At 49.7% G+C, this 25,821-nt stretch overlaps 1 protein-coding gene and 1 pseudogene across 1 annotated transcript; one reads left to right on the top strand and one right to left on the bottom strand.

Annotated features, from left to right (window-relative positions):
* The window catches only part of LOC117090908, a 52,194-nt pseudogene extending 32,428 nt beyond the window's left edge, over positions 1-19,766 (top strand).
* On the bottom strand, positions 13,941-25,531 carry LOC117090907. Its single transcript, XM_033223498.1, has 5 exons — positions 25,437-25,531; positions 24,265-24,610; positions 19,999-20,125; positions 16,616-16,841; positions 13,941-15,153 (listed from the first exon to the last, which is right to left on the bottom strand). Exons 1-5 carry the CDS (start codon positions 25,529-25,531, stop codon positions 15,150-15,152), a joined length of 798 nt encoding a protein of 265 aa, XP_033079389.1. The 3' UTR covers positions 13,941-15,149.
* Positions 25,532-25,821: the final 290 nt, after the last annotated feature.

Here is a 25,821-nt window from a genome sequence, read left to right as displayed (position 1 = left end):
ATCTTGCATCCATCCATGATCCATCCTTTCACCTGCCCATCCATCCATCATCCATGCTTTTATCATCCATCCATCCATCCATTCACCTGTTCATCCATCTTTCCATCCATCCTTCCATCATCCATCCACTCACCTATTCTTCCATCCATGCATCATTCATCCATCCACCCACCAATCTATTAATCCATCCCTCCATTCATCTGTCCATTTGTTTATCCATACATTCATCTATCCACTATCTATCCATCCATATGTACATACATCATCTACCCTCCATCCATCCATACATTATCTACTCACTCATACATAGACATACACACATCATTCCAACCATGCACCCACCCATCCATCCATCTGTCCATCCATGTGCCTATACATCTGCTCATCCATCCATCTACTCATTCCTAAGCCACTGCTGAGCACCTGTTGTGTGCCTTTTCCCTCCCTCCAACTGGTTCCCTCACATCCTCCCCCAGTGGCCAGCATCTTCTTCCTGAGGGCAGAGGCGTGGCCCCTCACAGTGCCTAGCACCTGCTGGTATACAGTACATGCTCAAAGAATGGGACCACTCAGTTAACACACAGAAGAACGTGCTCCAAGCGACACGTGGTACATCTCCTTACAAAATGAATCTATCATAGCGGCTGTTTTCAGAGGCTTTCCCAAACAGTGTGATCTGGAACAAATTGTGAAGCCCACGAGCCTGGTGAAGCTTTCATTATTGAGCACCTGCTGTATACCTCCTTGAGCTGAGGAGAAGGATCAAGAGCTCATGGCCAAGAGGGGACCAGGCCCACCCACAAACACTGTTGATGTGTGGCCCTGAGCTGCGGCAGGGATGTGGCAACGCAGAAAGGACCAGGGATGGGTTCCCAGCAATCTGGGGGCCACGGAGACTGTTTGAGTGCAGGGGTGTGGGCTAGGGCTAGCCCTGGTGGTAGGATTCACAGGTGTCGGGCTCACTGGGCTGCAGCTGCTCAGTCACCTCCTGGCACTCGGGTGCATCAGTTCATTGTCCTCATGCCAGGGGTGGGGCAGCCCTAATGCACAGGTCTGAAAAATGCTCAGGTGTACCTGCAGTGTGTGAGAGGAAGGAGGTTGGTGAAGGTGGGTGTGGCCACCTCCCAGGTGTGGGTTTTGAGGGAACTTCTGCCTCCTTTCAGGTGGCACAGAATGTGGTCCTGTATACAGGCGACTCCAACCTGGGGTGGAGCTGTTTGAGGCAGCTGGAGACATCTTCTTCAATGGGCCCTGAGAGCGGGAGAAAGCCGTGTCCTTCTACCAGGTGAGCTGGCCTGTGGGCTGATGTGGGTGGGCTCGGGGGGCACCTGGAGGGCTGAGGCACAGGTGTGGCAGGGCAGAGGCCTCCCACCTGGAGGCAGGGCCACCCATGCACATGCTTAGTTTCCCAGTGGTCTCACCGGGAATGATATTGACAGTGCCCCTGCCCGGGACAAACGCTTGGGGCCTGGACATGACTATGGCCCTACCCTTGCCTAGTGATCTCACCGGGAATGATATTGACCGTGCCCCTGCCCGGGACAAACGCTCGGGTCTGGACATGACAGTGGCTCTACCCTTTGCACCTGATGATCTCAAGCAACCATGAGTGGGAAGTCCTGTCCCCATCTTCCAGATGAGGAAGCTGAGGCTCAGAGAAGCACAGGGACATGTCAAAGGACACACAGCATGTCAGTGGGAGACCGAGGGCCAGGGCCCAGATCTGCATGCACCCCAAAACGGGGACGGCTTCTCCCTTCCTCTGAGCTCACGGTGTGGCTCAGCTCTGGGCACAGACAAATGTGTTTTTAGCGCAGAGAGGAGTGCTGGCTTCCCCCCAGTCAGACCCCCCGGTGCCCTAGTGGGAGAGGCTGGTCTGAGGCTGCCAGGTGTAGCTGGATGGGCGTCAGATGACTCTTCAGCCCCCAACTTGGGTGTCTGAACCATGCGTTATCCCAGAGCACAGAGCTCTGTGGAGGTGCACGGGTAACTGGGGTGTGGGAAGCTCCAAGCACATGTTTGAGCTCTGAGGACGGCGCTGGGCAAGGTGGAAGCCTGACCCCACTGCCTGTGTGGTAGGACCGGGTCCTGCCCCTGGCAGTGACTACGGGCAACTGCAAGGTGAGCCGCAGCTGTGCAACAAGCCGGTGGCACTGCTGGAAATGCTGGAGGAGCTCCAGGAGGGCTTGGAATTTGCCCACATGGCCCTAGCTGTCAGCATCACTCTGGGTAAGTCCCCTGAGCGCCCGCCCTGCCAGGACCCACACTTTGCCAGAGCCGAGCCTCCATGTCTGCAGGGCAGGAGCTGAAACAGCTGCTGGATTTTCCTGGTCTCCTGTCCAGGCAGGCAGATCCGCCCAGCTGGCTTCCCTGTCTGGCCGTGGGGCACAGCCTGAGGTCTCTCACGTAGCGCAGAGCTCCCTACCTGACTGAGCTCTGCTTCCTCTCTCTCTTCCCGCTGCTGACCACAAGGGCCACCCAGTGTGCCCTCTGCCTTCCAGACATGCCAGGCATCTCGGTCCCTGTATGTGCCAGGCTGAGTGGCACAGTCCCTTTGTCTTGTGCCCTTTCCACCCTCATCAACCACACAACTCTCTGGCTGATGTAATGCCAGTTCCCCTTCCAGCAGCCTGCCCCTTAAGGCCGGGCATCCCCTGGTGCTGTGCCAGGTCGTCTGTCCTCCTCCAGAGACAGGGAACCCTGGGCAGGCCGCATGCCACAGCGCCTTGTGCCCTGGGGCCCAGTACACAGTAGGTGTGCAGCTGTGTGGGAATGCATTGAATGCAGGCTCCACGGCACTCGCCCTGCAAAGGGGAGGACATCAGAGACAGCCTAGGTGGGTTTGCGCAACTGTGGGGGGACCTGGAGCTCAGGCACGCAGTGACGCCCCAAGATAAGGGGCTCTGATCGTGACACACCCAGGAGGAGTTGGATGTCACGTCTGTGGGTTGCATGGAGCCGGGGTGCCCGGGAACACCTGGACTGCATGGCTTTTGGGCTCCCCTGGTTAAAACCAGTGAGCAAAGGCAGGTGGCTATGTGTAGGCACAAAGCTGGGCCATCCAAGCCCGACTTTGCCAAAGCCTCACAGTAGACAGGGGCAGGCCTTATTAGTTCTGCTTTACAGATGGGAAAGGGAGTCTGGGAACCCGGAAGGGACTGGCCAGAGCTGCCCAGGTGACTGCAGGTGCCTGGAAGCAAGCCAGGTACTGCCCGGGGTCTGAATACCTGCTCCTGAGGGGCCTGTGCCTGACTGCCCCAGGGAGCCACGTCCTCACACCTGCAGCTTTGGCCTACACCCCAGGGGACAGGCTGCACGAGCGTCTGGCCTACTACCGGCTGGCCGATGGCAAGCTGGCAGAGCACTTCTACCTCAAGGCCCTGTAGCTCTGCAACTCGCCGCTGGAGTTCAACGAGGAGACCCTCTACTCCGTGAAGGTGTACCTGGTGCTCAGTGACATCATCGTCTACAACTTGAAGGTGGGTGGGGAGGGACAGGACTGAAGGTGGGTGGGGAGGGGCAGTGCTCTGGGTGTTCCCGACCCCCTTGGAGTGGGATCTCCACAGACCCCAGGGGTCTGGGTTCCAGCCTTCCTTAGGAATGGCCCAGTGGCTTCCCTGGAGCTCTGCACCGAGCTCGAGGAGCCGGCAAGGTTAGCAGATACAATCCAGCTCCCAAGCTGGCCAGGCCCCACCCTCAAGAACTCAGTCTCAACCAGGGAGGCTGACACATGAGTGGGCAATGGTGGCTTCTGGGTAAAGAAGGGGGATTGTAGTCAGGGGGACCCTCCTGGAGCAGGTGACACCAAACTGCATTTAACAAAGAAAACAGGGTCGAGAGAAGGACATTTTGGAGGACGGCATCATCCTCACATTGAATCCACGTTGCAAGATCCAACCCAAATCCCAGTGCCTCCTCTAGGAAGCCTGCCCATGGTGCCAGCCTGCACTGAGCAACTCCTTCCTGGAGTCCCGAGACACCTTGAATCTTCACATCACCCAGGAAGGGTGGGGTGGGACCGGTGTCTTACCATCGAGTTCACAGACAGGGGATCCCCAGCTCACGGCAGGTGCAGTGGGGCGGGGCCCCAGCTAGCCAGGCTGAGACCTTGCTGGGTCAGGTCTGTCTCGAGGGGAGGTGCTGTGCTCCCTCTGCTCCCAGCCCTGCAGGGGTGGAGAGCTGGGACTGGCAGACTCAGACCTGGGGTGTCTCCACCCTCTGCCCAGCAGGAACCCGCCCCTCCTCCGCATCGCACCGGCACCGCGTCAGTGCTCCTTATGGGCTCAGGGGCCAGGGCGCTCCAGTCCAGGGGCCGAGATCTTGGGGGCCTTAGAACAACATGAGGAGCTGGGGCAGCCCTAAGACCCCGCCCCGTATCCCTCACCACAGGCCCGGGCTGCCCGGGAGGCCCCCACCCAGTGCTGGCAACACCTGGTGGTCAGAAGCGGTCCCTGTGGCCTCCCAAGTCCCAGCCAGACAGGGAGGTGCCAGGTGTCAGGCCCAGAGGGACGCTGATCACCGCTCAGGGGCTCGCCTGGGACCAAGGGACGGGCCTCCCAGAAGTGGCCCTTTATCTCTCTTGGTTAAGCCTGCCGCCCACTCTGCCTGCCCAGCAAGAAGGAAACGGCCAAGTAGTACCCGAGAGGCCAAAGTCCATGGTTGGGGTCGAGGGGCAGAGGTCTCCTTCACCTCCTTCTCGAGCCCTCTGGGCCTCATTGTGACGGTGCTGTCAGTGCAGGCCAGCTTCCCACAGGGAGGCCCCCTCGGAATTCCCCAAGGACAGCTGTCTTTCCAAGGCCACACCCTCCTCCTTGTATAGGAGGCTCTGGACCCGGGGCCCAGAGGATTGGGAGAGAAAGCTGGGCTGGATGGGGCCTGGAAGGCTGGCAGAGAGGCAGGGGTAAATGGGCATCCTTGTCGATTGCCTCTAAAATGGGGTCCCCTTTAGTCTCCACGTGAGAGTGAGCCCTGGAATAGGGTGGATTAGGTGTGTCCTGGCTCAGCCTGCCACTCACTAGCTGCTGCACACACTACAGGCACATGGAAATGCACATGCAAATAGACGCGCACACAGGCACACGCACAGTCAGGCACACAGGCGCACACACAACCACATACACAGGTACACATGCACAGGCACAGGTACACATGCACATACACAGGTACACATGCACACGCACAGGTACACATGCACACGCACAGGCACACGCAGACATGCTTTGGCTGGCTGCTTCCTGTTTAGTTGGGATGCCCCCACCCCTTCAGGAAGCCCTTGCCTCCCACCCCTGGCTGAGTCAGGGGCCTCCTGGGCCCCCCACAGGCTCCTGGGCTTCCCTCTGCCACAGCCCGGCTCACCTTTCTGGTCAGTGTTCAGTCCCAGGTCCCTCAGACTGAGAGCAAGGATGTTAGGCTCAGCCATGCACCCAGCACAGTCCAGTGTTCGGCTGGTCCGGGGGGCATTGGATGAGCAGTGGCGGTGACTCGGGGCCTTCTCACCCCCCTGTTCGGGGGGGGGGCGGGGCAGTGCGGGAATGGACTGCTGCATCTTGGACTTTGTCCTTGGCCCTGGGAGCCGTCTTGGAGAGGGACAGGCCAGGCCTGGGTCTTAGGTCCCTTGGGTATCCCCCATGTGGAGGAGACGCCTGAGGAGAAGCCGGCGGGGAGATGGGTGGGTCAAGGTGGAGGTCTGGGAGGCAGCATCCCAACCCTGGGATGGTGAGTTTGAGCCAAAGATGCATTGAAAATGGGAGTGGATGTCTGGGGAGTCACACACTGTCAATATTTCAGGGAACATTGCCAGGGAGGACACCTGTGAGATGGTTTTGTACCTGGCCTGGCAATGGTCAGCATGGACAGGGGCCAGAGGGGAGCCCGGGTCACTCAACGCTGTGCCCCTGCTGTGGCTTGGAACCATGGGTCCTGCATGGAACTCTCAGAGCAGGCAGGATCTGCCCTGTCCTCAGCCCATGGGGAAAGCATCCACTGCCTGCAGAGAAGGGTGGGACTGGGGCAAGAGGCTTGGGGTGAGTGGAGCATAGGGACAGTCAGGAAGGCTTCCAGGGGTTTCAGGGTTGTCCCCACCTCCTGCAGCTGAGACCACAGCAGTGTCACAGGCTTCGGGGCTCATGGGGTGAGCCAGCATTGGCTGGACATGTGAAATGACCTGGAGATGGGAGCAGCCTCTGGGAAGACAGGCTCCGAGTCCCCCTTTTGCTGAGCATGGCCTGTCCCCTTCAGGAACGGTTTGATGCAGCCAGGTACTACCAGCTGGTACTGGCAGCCGCCGTGGACCTGGGCAACAAGAAGGGCACAGCTGAAGGCCTACACGTGGCTGGCCACCATCTCCCACAACTTCCTCCTGGACTGCGAGAAGTCGCTCTTCTTCTAGCAGAAGGCCAGGACCTTCACCACAGTGCTCAATGTCTGCAGGGTCAACCTGCCTCCTCTGCCACTCTGTGGGTGGGCCCCCTGGTTGGCCCCAGCCACCCTCGCTGAGGACAGCATCCGATGGAGTGGGTTTTGTGCAAGGAGGATGGTCTCTTGCCTCTCCTGGTGTCTCCCGTGACTCATTTTCTGGGAAATGGAGGTATGAAAGCAGGGGTCAAATAGCAATAAAGGGTTTTTTTGCAATAACATACTGAAGTCCCCAGGGCATCCTTCCCTGTGTGCTTCCTGGGCGGTGTCTAGGGGCCAGCTCCTTCCCTGGTGGCAGCCCTCTGATCTTGGGGATGAGAAGGACCCTGAGTCCAACAGACCTGGGTCAGGTCACCATGAGCCTCGGTTTCCTTGGCAGCCAGAGGGGAGATGGTGGTGGAACTCCCTGGGCAGCTCCCTGCTCTCCTTGCTCAGAGCTTTTGCTGTAGGTCTCGTGCCGCCCTTGCCTTTATCCTTCAGGCCACTGTGCCCGGATGTGGGGGCTGCTAGTGCCCCTGTTCGCCATTGAAGAAACAGAGGCACAGAGAGGTTCGGTGTCTCGCCCACCGTCACACAGCAGGTAGGGGCAGAGACACAGAGCCCAGTACACTGACCACCACACGACCCTGCCAGCTTGCTGCCAGGAAGGTGTCCCCCATTAGGACCCAAGGTCAGCTCCTGGACCTCTCTTGTGGTGTCAGGAGAGCCACAGGCCAGTGAGGGTGGCCCCAGGGATCCCTCACTCAGTGTCCTCTGCTCCCAGACTTGGTTGGGCCGAGCCTGGCCAGTCCCACCTCTGGCCACTGGTCAGCCCTGCGGGAAGTGAGATGCAGGGATCTCCGCCTGTGTAGACGCTGCTACCCAGTATTGAAAGCCTTATCTGGGCTGCCCCCTATGCCGTCCCCACAGGCCCCCTCCCCTTCCGGCCCCCGGCCCTCATCCCAGTCCCTGGAATCCCAGGTTTTCCTTCTTGGAATCTCTTGGCCCCAGGGAACACAGCTCATACGGTCTCTTTGCCAGTTTACGGCAAGGAAACCGAGGTTCAGAGACTGTGGGTGTCCCACGTGATTCTCACATACACTACATTCTCCCAGGCACCTCTTTTCAACACTTTAAATGAGGTGACATTCACATCGCATGCAATTAACTATTTCAACGCGAATAATGTGGTGGCATTTGTGCACTCACAGTCCTGTGCAACCACTCACGCCATGTAGTTTCAAAACGTGTTCATCTCCCCAGAAGAAACCTGCCATCCTCACTAAGCTGTTACCCCTCCTTGGTATCCCCCAAGCCCCTCATTTAATGGAAGGGGAAACAGAGGCCCAGAGAGAGACTTGCCAGTGGGTGGAGCTCTGATTATAAGGAATCAGGCACCCATCTGCTGCTTCAGTCCTGGGTTGGTTTTCCACTCAGCAGAGGTGACACAGCCAGGAGGTTCTGGGACCCCATGCTTGCAGCCAGAGCTCTGCCCCGAGCTTCCCCACCAGGGGGCAGCAGAGAGCTTTCCAGAACCAGCCGCGGGGCTGGCCGGAAGCAGCGGCCAGAAGCAGCGGGTCAGAGCTGCTGACAAACCTCACGTGGACCCCAGATCGCTGTCTCTGTGGGTTGGGCTTGGGAACTGGAGAGGAGGCCGCATGATTGGAAACATGAAGACAGCACGACCTGGCTGGAGGAGCGGGAAGCGCCGTCACGTTTACTGAGGACACAGACCTCCTGCCCACTGGGACGGGCCTGCAGCCATTCTTCTCGGGGTGGGGTCCGCAGGTCCGGGTTGCTCTCGGCCCCCGACCTGCCTCAGAGTCCAGGGCCTTTGGATCTGTGCCTCCCCATCTCCACCCACCCTGGCTGGTGCCATGAGGGGCCTGGATCCTGGGATCCTGTTCCTCTTGGGCAGTAGAGACTGGGGGACCAGAGGAGATGATGGGTCTTCAAGCCCCACATTCAAACCCCAGCCCACCACTGACAGTCTGGGAGTTCGGGGTGAGGGAGTTGATGTCTCTGAGCCCCCGTTTTATCACCACTAAAATGAGACCGACATACTTGGGCAGAGTGCCAACCCCAGGGCTAACAGAGGCCTGTTTCCTACTGCCAATACCTCTTATTCCTAGGAACAGCTCCAACAACCACACACTAGGGAACACTCAACCCAGGCCAACTTGTCAGAGGCACGTGAGCCAGAGCGACTCCATCTTGAATGGGGCCTCGTTAAAGGGAGGCCAAGACCTGCTGGGCCGCATTCCCAGGAGGCTAGGCATTCTTAGTCACAGGATGAGATAGGAGGTCGGCACAAGATACAGCTCATAAAGACCTTGCTGATAAAGCAGGTTGCACTAAAGTCGGCCAAAGCCCACCAAACCCAAGATGGCCACGAGAGTGACCTCTGATTGTCTTCACGGCTCATTATGTGCTAATTATAATGCATTAGCTGCTACAAAACACTCCCACCAGCGCCACGACAGTTTACAGATACCATGGCAACATCTGGAGGTTGGGCTACATGGTCTCAGAAGGGAGGGCAGAAACTCTCAGTTTCGGGAATTGCCCACTCCTTTCCTGGAACACTCATGAATAGTACAACCCTTGTTTAGCGTATGATCAAGAAATAACCATGAAAATGGGCAACCAGCAGCCTTTGGGGCCACTCTGCGTATGGAGCAGCTTTTTTTTTTTTTTGAGACGAAGTCTCGCTCTGTTGGCCGAACTGGAATGCAGTGGCGTGATCTTGGCTCACTACAACCTCTGCCTCCTGCGTTCAAGCGATTCTCCTGCCTCAACCTTCCTAGTAGCTGGGATTACAGGCACCTGCCACCACTCCCAGTTAATTTTTTGTATTTCAGCGAAGACAGGGTTTTGCCATGTTGGACCAGGCTGGTCTCAAACTTCTCACCTCAGGTGATCCACCTGCCTCGGCATCCAAAAGTTATACGATTACAGGACTGAGCCACTGAGCCCAGAGTAGCCATTCTTTTGTTCCTTTTCTTTCCTAATAAACTCGTTTTCAGTTTATGGACTTGCCCCGAATTCTTTCTTCTGTGAGATCCAAGAAACCTCTCTTGGGGTCTGGATCGGGACCCCTTTCCAGTAACAAACTTGCGTAACCTCTCAGACCCTTCGTCTCTTCATCTGTAACCAAAGACAAAGCCTCCCCTGAGGTTCCAAAAGTGAGGACAGAACGCATGGGAAACGAGGGGCACAGAGTTGGTGTGCAGAACCAATATGACAGACTGGGTGTCAAGCCACCGTCATACTGGAAGTAATATCATGCTCTCCCCCACAAGTTATGAGGAACAATATCACAGGGAGGTGTGTGCCTTCTCCGGTAGTGGGAGTAGTATCATCATCTCTTCCTTTAGATGACAGCAACAATGTTACAGGGTGGGTGTACAACCCTTGTGTTTTTGGAAGCAATGTCATTCTCTCTTCTTCTAGGTTTTAAGATTCATATCACAGGTGGGGTGTACACCCCTTGTTATATTGGATGGAATCTCATCTTCTTTCAACTTGTATCTTTAGAACAATATCCCATGGGGGCTGTCCATCCCTTCAACATTGGTACTAAGACCATCTTCTCCTTTCCTGGATATAAGAAACAATATCACAGGAGGGGTGTACACCCCTTGCAATATTGGTAGTAATATCATCTCTCCCCTGTGGTCATTAAGGACAAAATCCCAGGGTGGCTGTATTGGGAGTAATATCATCCATTCACCCCCTGGATAAGAGGAACCATATCAGTGAAGAGGTGTCCACCCCCTTCGATATTGTCAGCCATGTCATCTTTTTCCTGCCTGGATATTAGGAACGATACCCCGGGGTTGAGGGCAGTGTACACCCACTGCGATCTCGAAAGTAAAATCAGCCTCTTTCCCACTGGATATTAGGAACTATATCACAGGTGTGTGTGCACCTTCTGGGATATTGGGAGTACTATCAGCCTCTACCCTGCTGCATATTAGGAACAATATAAAGGGGGCAGAGTGGTTACAACCCCTGCAATATTGAAAGCAATATTCTTCCCTTTCCCCTGTACACTAGGAACTATATCACAGGGGTCTGTACACCTTCAGCGATATTGGGATTCATGTTATCGTCTCCCCCACTGAATGTCAAAAACAATATCACAGAAGGGTGTACACCCCCTGCGATATGGCCAGTAATATCATTGTCTCTAACTTTGGATACTAGGAACAACATCACAGAGGGTGTGAACACTGCCCCGCAGTATTAGGCATAATGTTATCCTTTCTTCCCCTTATCCTTTCTTCCCCTGGATATTAGGAGCGATATCCCTGGTCGTGGGAAGTGGAGTACATTAAGAACAATATCACTGGGTGGGTGTACATCCCCTGCGATATTGGGTGTAGTATCATCCTCTCTTTTCTAGGATATTAAGAACAGTATCACAGGAGGGGTGTACAGCCACAGTCACTGCATTATTGGGAGCAATAGCATCTTCTCCCCCTCTCGATATAAGGAACAATATCCCAGTGTGTCTGTACATCCCCTGCGATATTGGGCGTAATATCGTCGTCTCCCAACGTGGATATTGGGCATAGAGTCACAGGGGGGTGTACACCTTCTTCGATATTGGGAGCAATATCATCCTCTCCCCTCAGGATTGTAGGCAAAATATCAAAGGGGTTTTACAACTCGTGCGATATGGGCAGTAATATCATCCTCTCCCCACCTAGATGTTAGGAACTATATCACAGGTGGCTGTACACTTCTTGCGATATTGGGAGTCATATCATTGTCTCCCATCGTGGATATTAAGAACAATATTACAAAGTAGGGGTACACCCCCTACGATATTGAGAGAAATATGCTCTCTCCTTCGGGATCTTAGGAACAATATCGCAGGAGGTGTGTACAACCCCTGTGATATTGGGAGTCATATCATCCTCTCCCCCTGAATAAAAAACAATATCACAGGAGGATGTACACCCCCTGTGATATTGGGAGTCATATCATTTTCTCTCCCTCTGGATATTCAGAACAATATCACAGTGAGTACACCCCCTGCGATATTGCCACTGGTATCATCGCCTCCCTCCCAGGACATAGGGAACAATATCACAAGGAGGTATACACCCCCTGCAATATGGGGAGTAATATCTTCCTCTCCCCCGCTGGCTATTAGGAACAATGGCACAGAAGGGGTGTACACCCCCTGCTCTATTGGGGGTGATATCCTCTCCGTTCCTGGATATTAGGAACAATATCACTAGGGAGTGTACACCTCCTGCAATATTGAGACTGATATCATCCTCTCGCCCTCTGGATAGTAGCAATCATATCACAGAGGGGATGTACACCCACTGCGAAATCGGAAGAAATATCATCCGCTCGACCTTTGGATGTTAGGGACAGTATCACGGGGGAGGTCTACACACCCTGCAACATTGGGAGTCATACCATCCTCTCCCACCCAGGATATAAGAAACAAGACGACCGAGGGGATGTACACTCACTGCGACAGGTTCAATAATGTTATCCTCTACCCCCTGGCTATTAGGAATAACATCATAGAGGGGTGTACACTTTCTTCGATGTTGGGAGTAATATCATCCTCTCCCCGCCGGATATCAGGAACAAATCTATTAATTATTAATATTAATAAATATAATAAAAATTAATAATCATCGATATTAATAATCACAATAAAGATAGTAAAAATTAATACTGGTTAAAAATGTTAACGAATAGGATTAATAATTAATAGTAAAATCCCTATTAATAAAATAATATCAGCAATTAATGTTGCTTAAATCAAAACTAAGAGATGTTGGTAATAAAATAGTGATTAATATTAAGAACTGATAATATTGTTAAATGACATTAATATTAATTTTAAGCTTGCAAAATCATATATGTAAAATAGTTATCCATAATTAATAATGGTATCCTGTTAATTGTCATTGATAATTATTAAAATTGATCAATGTTTAATAATTAATCACATTATTACTCCTAATATCACAGGGGGTGTACACTTACCTGTGATGTCGTTCCTAATATCCAGTGACGGAGAGCATGCTATTAGTTTTAAAATCGTAGTAGGTGTACACTCATGCTGTGACACTGACCCTAATATCTAGTGGGATGGAGTATGACATGACTCTCAACATAGCAAATAGTCTATAAACGTCAGTTATATATAGTTGACTGAGGATGCCGATTCAATTGTGTCCTTACTGATTTTCTGGCTACTGAATTGGTCCATTTCTGATAAAGGGGTGTTAACGTCTCCAACTATACTAGTGGGTTAATTACTTCTCCTTGAAGTGTATCAGTTTTTCCTTTGGCATTCTGATGCTTTGTTAGCAAAAATACATTTCAGGATTGTTACATCTTCTTGGAGAACTGACCCCTTTATTACGTAATCATCATCTCTGGTAACTTTCCTTGATGTAAAGCCGACTCTGTCTGAAATTAGTATCACCACTTCCATTTTTCAAAATGAGTGTTGGCCGGGTACGGTGGCTCACGCCTGTAATCCCAGCACTTTAGGTGGCCAAGGCGGGATGATCACCTGAGGTCAGGAGTTCAAGACCGGCCTGGCCAACATGGTGAAATCCCATCTGTACAAGAATAGAAAAAAAATAAATTACCCGGGCATGACGACAAATGCCTGTAATCCCAGCTACTCAGGAGGCTGAGGGAGAATCACTTGAACCTGGGAAGCAGAGGTTGCAGTGAGATGAGATTAGGCCATTGCACACCAAAAAAATAGTGTTAACATTTATATCTTTTTCCATCCCTTTACTGTTGATCTATATGTATGTCTTTATATCTAAAGTGGATTTCTTCTAGACAATATATAGTTCGGTGCATTTGGACTGACATTGAAAGTAATGATATACAGTTGAATTAACATCTACCATATTTGTTACTATTTTCTATTTGTTGCCCTTGTTCTTTGTTTTTGTCTTTCACTTTTTTTTCCTTGTGGTCTTAATTGAGCATTTTCTATGATTTATTTTCTTTCCTTTCTTAGCATATCAGTTACTTTTTTTTTTTTTTTTTTTAAGTGTCTGCCTTGGAATTTTCAATATAAATTTACAAGTAACCCAAGTCCACTTTCAAATGACACTACACTGGTTTCTTGATAATGCAAGCACACTATAATAACAAAATAATCCTAATTCCTAATTGCTCCCTCCCATCCCTTGGGTATCACTGCTCTCATTCATTTCACTTATATTTAAGTGTGTGTGTATGACATATACATAAGCATATAATACAGTATATTTACTGTCGCTATTACGAATGAACTGTTATGTTAGATCTATTAAGAAAAATGAAAGATTTTCTTCTACCTTCACTATTTCTTCTTTAATGCTTTTTGTTTTTCTATTTATTTTTTTAAACAGACAAGGTCTTTCTCTGTTGCCCAGGCTGGAGTGGAGTAGCATCATTATAGCTCACCGCAGCCTTGAACGGGATCCTGGGCTCAAGAACTGACCCGTCTCAGCCTCTCAAAGTAGCTGGCACTATAGGTGTCGGCCACCACGTTTGGCTTCTTTTTAATGAGACAGTCTCACTACGTTGCCCAGGCTGGTCTCAACTAAGCAGCTTCCAGCTGTTTTCCGATCTTTGCCTCCCAGAGTGTTAGGATGACAGGTGTGAGCCCTGTAAACAGACTGTGCTCTTCCTTTCTTTGTGCACAGCTGAGTTACTGACCTCTACTATTTTCTCTAAAGAACTTTGAACATTTTTTGTAAGGCAGGTCTACCGGCAACAAATTTTGCAATTTTTGTCAGAGAAGATCTTTACTTTTTCTTCACTTTTGAAAGATCATTTCACAGAGTATAGACTTCTAGGTTAATAGAATTTGTTTCCTCTCAATAGTTCAAATACTTCACTCCACTTCTTGCTTTCATGGTTTTTGAGGGGAAGTTGAATATAATTCTTATCTTTGATCCTCCATAGGGAAGGAGATTACTCTGGTTTCTTTGGTTTTTAATCTTTGAGTCACCATAGTTTGAATATTTTATGCCCAAGTAGAGTTTATTTTTGTTTTGTTTTTGTCATCGTCATTTTTACATTTATCCTTCTTGGTGTTTTTTGAGCTTCCTGGATCTATGGTTTGGTGTCTGGCTTTAATCTGAGGAAATTCAGCTATTACTGTTACAAATATTTCTTCTGTTCCTCTTTCTTCCCCCTTGCCTTACCGTTATGCATATTTTATGCCTCTGTGGACGTCCCATAGTGCTTGGATACTCTGTTCTTTTTTGCTTTTCATTTCTGGGGGTTGGAGTTGGGTATTTCCCTTTCCCCCAGGTCAGAAGGCTCTGATAAAATCCCACCAGGTTAGTCTCTAGTTAACTAGCTTCTCTGGAAGGTAGACCTAGTGAAGAGTGCACCTACATATTGAAAAATGATTCCTATTCTCTTTCCCCTGTAGTAAATATGAGGGGATTTTTCTCTGATGTTTACTTCGAGAACCTGGTTGAGCTTCTGATGATACAACTCACAAAAGCATGAGACCCATATGCACAGGCCTCCTGGAGGTTTCAACTCTCAGACGTGGCCACACCTCACTGCAGCAATTTGTCAATTCCAGTTCAGGTATTCCAATCCCAGCGTGGGTTCCTTGGAGCATTGTGCTCCAGTGTACAGTGATTCTCCGCTTTACCTGTCCAGCCAATCTGGGGACAGTGGCTTGCCTGTGACCTCACGTCTCTTGCAGGTTTAAGAAGAACTGCTGATTTTTCAGTTTGCTCAGCTTTTTACCTGTGAGGAGGGAGTGACAATTCTCAAGATTATCATGTATGGAACCTGAAATTCCCCAACTCCATTATAGTAAAAAGAGTCTTCCCTTCCTCTGGCTCAAGAATTAAAATATTTTCGTTCTTTGACACATTGTAATTTGAGTCCCTAAATATTTATAATTGTAGATTTAAAAACTCGGTCTTCTGCTGTATCAGACATCTAGACGGGCATTTTCCAACAGGATTATGAGAGTCCTCTTATAGAACTTGAAACCTTCCTTGTAGCCTCATATAAATATATAAACAGGTACAATTCATTTTACTAGTATATTTTTAACTCAAAATGCTCATACTATACTTTTTTTTTTTTTTTTTTTGAGACGGAGTCTCGCTCTGTCCCCCCGGGCTGGAGTGCAGTGGCCGGATCTCAGCTCACTGCAAGCTCCGCCTCCCAGGTTTACCGCCATTCTCCTGCCTCAGCCTCCCGAGTAGCTGGGACTACAGGAGCCCGCCACCTCACCCAGCTAGTTTTTTGTATTTTTTAGTAGAGACGGGGTTTCACAGTGTTAGCCAGGATGGTCTCGATCTCCTGACCTCATGATCCGCCCGTCTTGGCCTCCCAAAGTGATGGGATTACAGGCTTGAGCCACCGCGCCCGGCCTCATACAATACTTTCAATAAGAAATACAAATAGGCCGGGTGAGGTGGCTCACATCTGCAATCCCAGCACTTTGGGAGGCTGAGGCGGGTGGATCACGAGATCAGGAGATCGAGACCATCCTGGCTAACACGATGAAACCCCGTCTCTCCTAAAAATACAAAAAATTAGCCAGGCGTAGCAACGGGCAGCTACTTGGGAGGCTGAGGCAGGAGAATGGCATGAACCCGGGAGGCGGAGATTACAGTGAGCCCAGATCGCGCCACTGCACTCTAGCCTGAGCAACAGAGCAAGACTCCATCTCAAAAAATAAATAAATAAATAAATAAATACAAATACAGTATTTTCTATTTTTCATATTAACTGGCATGTCTTTCACGCAGCAAATCCAGTTCAGACCGGGCGCAATTCATGTGCTCAGCCGCCGCATGTGGTGAGTGACAGAGACCATCCTGCATGTGTGTGCACTTTTTACTGCCTTTTTCTTGAGCACAGATTCTACCTCCTGTTTCTCTGTGTATGCAGTCATTATTTGCTGAGTATTACACATTGTAGGTAACATGTTGAGCACACTCAGGATCCCTAACCTTCCTCTGAAGCTTTCCAGCTCTTGTTTTAGCAGGTAGCACAGGCACTGCTGGGTCATCGTGACATGGGCAGGCTTGGACTGATTCGCTGCTGGTGTGGATCTGTGGAGAGCTCCCATCCTGCACCCACTCCGATATCCCCCTCCTGGAGGTGGTAGGGTGGCCATGCTCCGCCCACACCTGAGCTCTCTCTGATCTTCCCATCCCGGACGTGGTAGGGTGATATGCTCTGCCCACACCTGAGCTCTCTCCAATCTCCGCCTCCTGGACGTGGTAGGGTGGCCATGCTCAGCTCACATCTGAGCTCTCTCCGAGCTCCGCTTTCTGGACTCGGTAGAGTGGCCATGCTCCACCCACACCTGCGCTCTCCGTGCCACGATCTGCAGGTGTACTCCAGAGAACAAGTGTACTCTCGGTGCGTCTCATTCATTCTCCTGGCCTTGCCCTCAGTTCTGGTTGGCACAGCTGTGGTCACAGACTAAAAACAGCCACCTCATTCGTTCTGTGCAGCTTTACAGTTGTTTATGGCAGATGTGTGATTTGGGTCCCTGTTCCCTCATCATGGCTAGAACAAGTTTTGGCAAATTATTCTTATATCTTTACATTTGAAAACTAAAGGAAAGTTTCACCCATAGAATATTAGTGTTGCCACAATCCTAATGAGTGTTTCTCCAGAAACTATGATCCAGGTCAGCAGCCAGTCATTTTATAGAAGATAAACTTCAAGAACATTCTCTGAAGGGCAGTGAAACTGAGTAAGATCTAATCACTGTTACCAGCAACCAAGAAAAATAGGTAAGAAAATGCAACCAAGATTTGGATCAAGTAACCACGCTAATAAACATGCAAACTATCGCTAAGCACAAAATAGGCTGGGAGTAAAAACATAAACATAAAAAATATTTATGATATTGACATTTATGATTTTACAAAACTGCCCTATGTGATATCAAGAGGACTCCTGATGAAAATTTACAAAGGATGTTTTATGGTTTATATAAAAATGTTAGTCAAATAAATCCAAATATTTCACAAAAATAACATTTCAAATAATATTCTTTTATATTTTGCAGACAATGAAGTTATTCATCATGCATGACCCAGTAACATTTCTTAGCGGTTGGATTCAATACGAGAAATAAGCAAAGAATCGCACTGCTTCTTCCATTTCAAAGTCATGTCTCTTATAAAAAGTGGTCAAGAAAAATGCCTGTTGCCTTACATACTGGTTAGTGCCAAAAATTTGGTTTACAATATTTCAAGTGGGTTATCCTCTTACATCCATGTTGTTAGTTTCACAAAGAACACATACAAATGCAATTTTTTTTACCGTAAGTTTTTGCAAATTATAATCATAAACTAAAGAAATAGGATTAAGCGTATTATTTTTTGAGATAGGGTCTAGTTCTGTTGCCCAGGCTGGAGTGCAGTGGCACGATCATGGCTCACTGCAGCCTCAACCTCCCCCGGCCCAGGTGATTCTCCCACCCCAGCCTCCCGAGCAGCTGGGTGGGACCACAGGCACACACCACCATGCCCGGCTGATTTCTGTAGGGATGGGCTTTGGAATGTTGCCCAGGCTAGTCTCAAATGCTGGGACTCAAGCAATCTGGCTGCCTTGGCTTCCCAAAGTGCAGAGGTTACAGGCGTGAGCCACCACACCTGGCCTAATCATTTTTAAAGAGTCTCTATGTATTATTGTTATTTTTTTCCTAATTGACATGGGGGTCTTGCTCTGTTGCCCCGGCTGGAGTGCAGTGGTATCATCTCAGCTGACAGCAACCTCTGCCTCCCGGGCTCAAGTGATTCTCCCACCTCAGCCTCCCAAGTAGCTGGGACTACAGGTGTACACCACCGGGCTCAGCTAATTTTTTGTACTTATGGTGGAGACAAGTTGTACAAAAGACATTTCTGTACATTTTGCCATGTTGTCCAGGCTGGCCTTGAACCCTTGGGCTCAAGCCATACACCTGCCCTGGACTCCCAAAGTGCTGGAGTTATAGGCATGAGCTACCGTGCCCAGCCCTTAATTATGTGCTGTGACTTAATATTAAAATAAAGAAAGGGAGGAACCCAAGGGAGCACGTTGGCAGAAAGGGCTCCCTTGCCAACAACCTTGCTAGCAAGGTCTTCACTCCCTTGCCTGCTGGCACTGCTTTCTTTAGAAGAACATGCTATGTGTCAATGAAAAACAAGAACAACATAGGAACACCCTGTCTCTACAAAAACTTAAAACTTAGCTGGGTGTGGTGGCGAGCACCTGTGGTCCCAGCTGCTTGAGGCTGAAGTGGGAGGACCGCTTGAGCCCAGGTGGTCACAACTGCAGTGAGCCAAGAGCTACCATCATGATGCTGAATTCCAACCTTGGTAACAGAACAAGACCTTGTCTCAAAACAAAAAGCAACGAAAACCCAAAATGATGCACTCTAAGTTCTGTCCTATAAATTCCACTACCTTCATTTGTAAAGGTACGTCAAGGTGAAACTCAGGAGCTGCTTGCAGTCATGTGGACATACGCTTGACCTCAGCTCTGATCTGAAGCACGTCCTTCTGTCTCACTGCTTGCCAAGACTAAGCTAAACTTCAGAATAAAAATACTCCCCAAAATGTTGTACATTTTCAACTATTCACATTGTACCTTGAGTTTCTCTTGTATTGGAGGAAAAACGTGGTGTCATTTAAAGTGATATGTATCTTCAACGTGGGATGTAAGGTGATTCAGGTCCTTTGAGAAGACAAGCTTGCAACAATGACATAAATAATGTTGGAATCAAAATCACAGAACCTAAACACCAAATAGCGTAGGTTCAATCCGTGTCTCTAACAAGTATCTGGATAACTAAACTTTCTGCTTTACTTGGGTGTAAAGATCATGAAATGTAGTTTATAATTATTTGGGGAGAGAAAATAGAGAATTGGGGTAGTTATGTAAAATTCAAGATTAAAGAAAAGCAGTAGTATATAGCAGAAATATAAATTGGCTATTACCTTCAGTCATTTAGATCAGGGGTTGGCAGGTCTGTGCACCAAATCTGGTCCGTTGTTCTTGTAAATCAAGTTTTCTGGGTCCACAGCCATATGCACTTGCTATCACCCATGGCTGAGGGCAGAGTTGAGTGGTTGTGAGAGACCTTATGGCCTGCAGGAACTAAAATACTAGCTGGCACCTTGCACACAAAGTTTATGACCTGATTCGGGTAACTGCCTAAACTGTCCAATTCGCTTGTTCTAAAACAATCCAACAATATATCACACTTGTCTGAAGATTTGAGAACACGCATGCACCAGCCTAATCAGAAGAAAAGTCCAATTCCACCCAGAGGGTTACAAACTCTTCCCTTTTCCCTATAAAGAATTAAATGAATAAAACTGTGTGAGATTTTACTGGTATGTATCATATGTATGAGTCTTGATGAAAAGTTAAAAAATGTGTATTTATACAGATACATAATGTTACTTTTCCTTCCACGTTTAACTCATACACTGTTTTTGGACTTCTGGTTCACAAAATCTACATTTCTGCACCATGATTTTGAAGGCAAAATCCCAACTGCTGGGCTAGTGGTCAATTCTGAGGCGCCCAACATGTTCAGGAGGCAGTGTCAGGGAGCGTGTGCCTTACCTGGAGGGGTGTAGGTGTCCATGGAGATCTGCACGTCCAGGGACCTGCGTTTGGAAGGCATAGGCACCGGCCATCTTACGCTCTTTGGGTTTGGCCAGAGCCACCTGGACAGCTTCCGTGTGGACATCTGAAACAGAGAGCTCAGTCACTCAGGGCTCAGCTGAGGTCCCAGAGGCCAAGCTGCACCCTCCTCTCTGTCCCCACAACACGGTTCATCCACCTTCTGATACTCACCAACAGATGGGGGGGTGAGAAAAGAAAATCAGTGTTTACAATTCCAGTGAAGACATTAAAATTTATTCACAGACTTTTAATTATTCATTTTATTACCGCAGAATCCATATCCACAAGAAAACACTGGCTGTAAACTGCACTGAGATTTTTCTTTTTAGGGTGAATGGACCTTGATCTTTGGAGATTCTTTGTAGGTCACACGTTTGAGCCTCCAAATCCTTTCACTGTACCGCTGAGAGGCGTGTGCACGCCTCACACCCCAACTCACACAGCCATGGTCGCAGCTCAGCTCAACACCAGCCATGGGCCAGGACTGTGTTGGCTATGGATATGGTTTGGCTGTGTCCTCACCCAAATCTCAACTTGAATTGTACGCCCAGAATTCCCATATGTTGTGGGAGGGACCTAGGGAGAGGTCATTGAATCACTGGGGCCCATCTTTCCTGTGCTATTCTTGTGATAGTGAATAAGTCTCATGAGATCCGATGGTTTATCAGGGGTTTCCGCTTTTGCTTCTACCTCGTTTTCTCTTGCTGCTGACATGTAAGAAGTGCCTTTCGCCTCCCACCATGATTCTGAGGCCTCCCCAGCCATGCATTCCACACATTCACTGAATGCCTCCTCTGTAAGTCCCTATGGGCTGGGGATGCAGTGGTGATAAGGCAGACAGTCTCATGGCATCTCATGCAGGCCACTTCTTAAGGGATGAGACAGGTGATAGATGGAATTAAAGCAGAGACAGATGCAGCGGGAACTTCAAACTGTGAAGCCAGGGAAGAACCCTCTTAACACAAAATCAGAACAACAGGAATGAACCATACTGGCTGTCAAGATGAGAATCTTCGAGACACAGGCAAAAACCCGCTCAAAGGCCCTAAACTGTCAGTGAGAACGGTGTTAGCAGAATAAAACCACCACCACCACCACCAAAAATGGCCAGCGTAAGTGAAGAAGGGTTGGAGCAGTTTTCTCTGAAGCTGCGAGAATGATCCCACTGAAAGGGAATCAGACATGGCTTTCCGGCTTAAACGCCCCACGCTGCCACCTGAGACAGGACCCAGACCCGCAGCATCATGCCCACAAGCAGCTCATCGCACTGCTTGGTCTTGGTCAGCCTTTGTGCACACTTCTCTCTCTACCTAGATAAAGAGCCTGGTCATCTGGCCACTATTTCTAATTCCCAGGTCAAAAACCACAATGTGACTGACTTGGCTCATGGCCGAAAACTGAAGGGATCAATGAGGTGACAGTCCACTCACTTCCACAAATCGCTTTTTGTTTTACATATTCTCCGTTTTAAACTTTTTGGATGTAATTTCAAATACACAGAAAATCTGCAAGACCAGCGTAGTGAATTCCCACATAACTTACCAGGCTCAACTTTGGCCCAACTGCTCCTATCTTACATCACTGCTTTCCCCCCTTCCCCATGAATTTTCTAAGTCAAATGAAAATAAATTTCAGATACTATGTCCTTCCATACCTAAATGTTTCAATGTATTTCCTAAACACAAGGATATGCTCTCACATTCATTTTCCTCAAGATCAGGAAATTAAACTGTCATATACAAATTCACTTTTAAATGGTGCCATCTGCCTCCATAATTTTCTTACGTTGTCTTCCTATTTGAAGATCCAATCCAGGATCATGAATTGATTTGTCATGTGATTTTTACCCGTCCAGAATCCAAGTTTCTCAGCTTTTGTGTTTCTTGAAATTGCAAATGTTAAAGAATACAGTTCAGTTATTTTACAGCTTGTCCTTTATTTTGGTATCTTCCAGACTAGACTCAAGAGTATGCATTTTAGCAGGGACACGGCAGAGTCTGTCCTGTGTGACAATGTTAACATCGGCAACACAGTGAAGGTGGTGCTTAAGTTCCTCCAAAGCAAAGACGCTACTTCTCGCGTTGAAATTAAGATTTGGGAGGAGACACCATGACACTATGTGCATATTCTGTTTTCCATGAATTCTTCACTACTAGTTTTAGCATCCACTGATTTCCTGTCATTCCTTCTAAATCATTAGATCTTCCATATTCACTGAAAAATAATTATTTCATCTTTCAGCATTCATTTACATATGTTGATATGTACTCATGGAGTCTGGCTTGGTGGGTTATGATTCACAGTTACAGTGGTTTGTTGTGTTACTCAACTGGTTCCAGATCTGATACCTGATTCCCCAGCCCTTGGACCAAGGCTCCTTCTAGTGAAGAACGGTGTTTGGAAGCTAAGACTGGGCACCGGGTGCTGCTGGGCATTGCTGGCAAGCAGAACACACAACATGCCTGTACACACATGTACACTCACACCCATGCACAGGCACTTGTGTCCCTGTCTACATCCGTCAGGAGCCACCAGCTTATACTGGTACCTCCTGCTGCAACCAAATCCCACATGATCCATTCCAGGCTTTGGCCTTTTCTTATTTCTACCTCTCTTGCCAAGAAAGAAACCTGGCTCCTGTCACACTCAATATATTCACTAATTTATTAAGCTTATTTGCTTAAGCCTGGAGATACAGCAATGCTTTCAGAATTGCTATCTAATACCACTGTGAAAAAGCTATCGAGTTCAGTGTTCATTTGTAATTATTTTTTCATTGTTTTTTGGAAGGGAGGGAGCACAAAGTACACACAGTGAGATGTTCAGATCTTAAGTACACTTGGCGCGTTTTGATAAATGGAAATCTATTACCCTAATCAAATCTTTTGCCTCAAAGTTCCCACAAGTCCCCTCCCAGTCTGCACAGGCACCACGCGGCTCTGGTGCCCGTGCAGCCGGGGCCTGGGGGCGGATCCTCGGGCTCAGAGTGCCCAGTCCCTCAGGCCCTCTGTGTGTCCCCTTACTCCCTGCTCCCTGGCGTTAATGCCCTCCATCCTCGATTTCCTGATAGGCAAAAGGGGGTTAATTCTAAGAGTGCTAACCGAACTGGATCACTTAACACAGCCTCCGGCCCAGAATACCCCTTGATCAATGACAGGTATTGCTGCGCTGTTACCATTGCGTTGGGTCCAGATTTCCTGTGAGCCCTTTAGGCTCTTTGCCGTAAAGACCACTCAATGGTCCGGTCCAGGCCTGTCTGTGGCAGACGGACACGTGAGTGGCCAATGCACACGTGTGATGCTGAATGGGATCGTGCAAAGCTGGCCCTGCGTATTTTGGTCAACGTAAGGAAAAAGCCGCCCATGCTTGCTTGCTGCCGCCCTGCGGTGTCCAGAAGGAGCCGCTTAAAGGCAAGTGCGCCGCACCTACCTTCTTGGAAGGAGATGGCAAGACTAGATTGGCTGGAGCTGGGAAGTTGTGCGCTACAAATCAGGGCTGAGTAACCCAGGCAAGGCATCACTCGAAACACATGCTGGAGGGCAGCTAATCCGACCTGACCGTCCACCTCCAGGGTCAGCCACCGGGTTCCTCTTGATGTGTCAGCCTGATCACCCCTCACAGAATAAATGAGCCTTTGACTTCAGCCTGTCCTAGGTACAACACACGACTCCCACCTCCCACGTCTTGAACCAGCCTGTTCCGGGGATTGCTGTGGAGGTAGAGGAGCAGGCCCAAGACATCTAGTGGCATTTCCTGGCAAGGACACTCACCATGCTTGACCATAAAACTAGAGGTCAATTGGTTTTTCGGAGGGACTGTAATTTACTTGTGGCACGCATGGATACTGATTGACCCAGGGAGGTGCACGGAGGAGGCTGAAGGAAAACCCGTCGTGACTGCGCCAGGCATTCCCGCACACACGGACATCTTCAGACTCCGGCGGCGTCCTAGTCTTACAATCAAACGGAAGCCCAGAGAAACTAGGGAGCTTGTCCAAGACCAGCAACAAGTATGTGGGGCAGCTGGCATTCAACTAAGTCCTTCCCTGGATCCATCCGCGCTTCTCCCCGCCCCCACTCCCACCAGCCCGCCATGGCCCCCGATAGACACAGCAGGTCTGAACATCTGGCACCCCAAAAGCAGAGTAGGGAGCAGAGCAGGCTTCCCCAGTGGAACTCACATGCAGCCCACTCCCCTTCTTGCCGAATGCCTTGGGACTCTGTGCGGTAAGGTCTGCAGATGTGGCCTCACTCTGCGCCAGGAGATCGGGGGTGGCAGGCAGCGTTTTGGAGAGTGCTCCTCCAGACAGGAGACAGGCATCTGACAGGACTCGCCGGCTGATCCATGAGACACAGGACACCTGAGAGAAGGGCCGACAAACCCCACAAAGTCGCTCCTAGCCTGGAGGAGCTCCTGGCGGGCTCCTCCCAGCCCACGCTTCCGACAAGTCTTGCTGCAGCCTGTGGCGCTCGTCAGGCGCGAGGAAGTTTCCCAGGGCAGGAGCTCTCGTTGCACAGCAAAAGCGGCACAGGTGATGCAGCAGGGCGTACTTCAGCCCAGGGCTCAGGAACCACGGGGTGCAGCGCAGGCCTGCAGCAAACCAGACACATCAGAAGCCAAGCTCCCACCTTTTACATTCAGTGACATTAAACGGAGGGAGTTATCTGTAGCAATGGTCCTCCTGGGGGACCCGTACAGCACGCATGACCACCGACACTGACCACGAGTCCTTCCTAGGTCCTGGGGGCTACCCGACTTCACACGCACCGTTCCATGCACAAATCTATGCGGGGCAGTTGTTAGCCCCAGCTTAGAGATGAGGAAAATGCTGCTGGAAAAGCTAAGTGAGAAAATCAGACTTCAGCACACCTGCCATCTCCAAGACCCCTACTATTCTATGTGCTAGGGTCTCAAGGGTTGGGTGTGTGGCATTTTAAGTGACTAATCATAGGCGGTTTTCTTCTCTCCTACACTTGTTTAGCCTGAAACGTGCACGTACACGCTCTGCTGCAGGTGCACTGCCGTATGTGGACCAGCAACGCTCTTTCCTGCCTCGGGTTCTCCTCTCTGCCTTCCGGAAAGCTCTCGCCTGCTTTACAGCCATGCCAGGTAGGCCTGGTCAGCCGGACAGTCAAATTCCTACAGTGTCAGAGCTAAGTGCTGGCTGAGACTTTAACAGCGAAGACAGCGGAGTAATGGGGATAAACTGAATAAAGCTGTATTGAACGCAGATGAAAGTCTAGAAGCAAAAGAAGCTGACACCCCTAAGAGAGCAGGCGATTGCCTCTCACTATGATGTTAATAGCAGCTTGCTGTTTCCAGTGCCTCCGTGTGCCAGGGTTTCCAGTCAGCGTTTGTATCTGCTCCTGGGCTACCTGATCAAAGCTCTGCAGAGATCAGGGATATCTAAATTGACCCAGTATCTGCAGCCTGGCTGCTCAGATGCCATGGTGTGGAACGGCCACGACATCGCTTAGTCATACCGGGCACAAGCATGTCACTTGCCACTCCTGTCTTTCTATTTCATCAAACCTTCTTTTCTCCTGTATATTGACCATAGCAAAGTCTTTAGCCTTCAAGATGCATTTGAAACATCAACTTGCTTTGTTCAAGAGGTTTAAGACACACTTACGTCTTTCTTGCCATGCTCAACACACTGGTGTTTCTGGAACAAAAGCCTTGGCCTGCCCCAGTGAACATTCACACTGAGCATACTGTCTCGAGGCTGCTTGGCCAGCCAGCAGGGGGCAGGAGAGAGCC

This window comes from Trachypithecus francoisi, unplaced genomic scaffold (assembly GCF_009764315.1).
Source record: "Trachypithecus francoisi isolate TF-2019V2 unplaced genomic scaffold, Tfra_2.0 Lachesis_group11, whole genome shotgun sequence".
Lineage (NCBI taxonomy): Eukaryota > Metazoa > Chordata > Mammalia > Primates > Cercopithecidae > Trachypithecus > Trachypithecus francoisi.
Note: the sequence above shows the minus strand (reverse complement) of the source record. Positions and strands in the feature narration are given on the sequence as shown.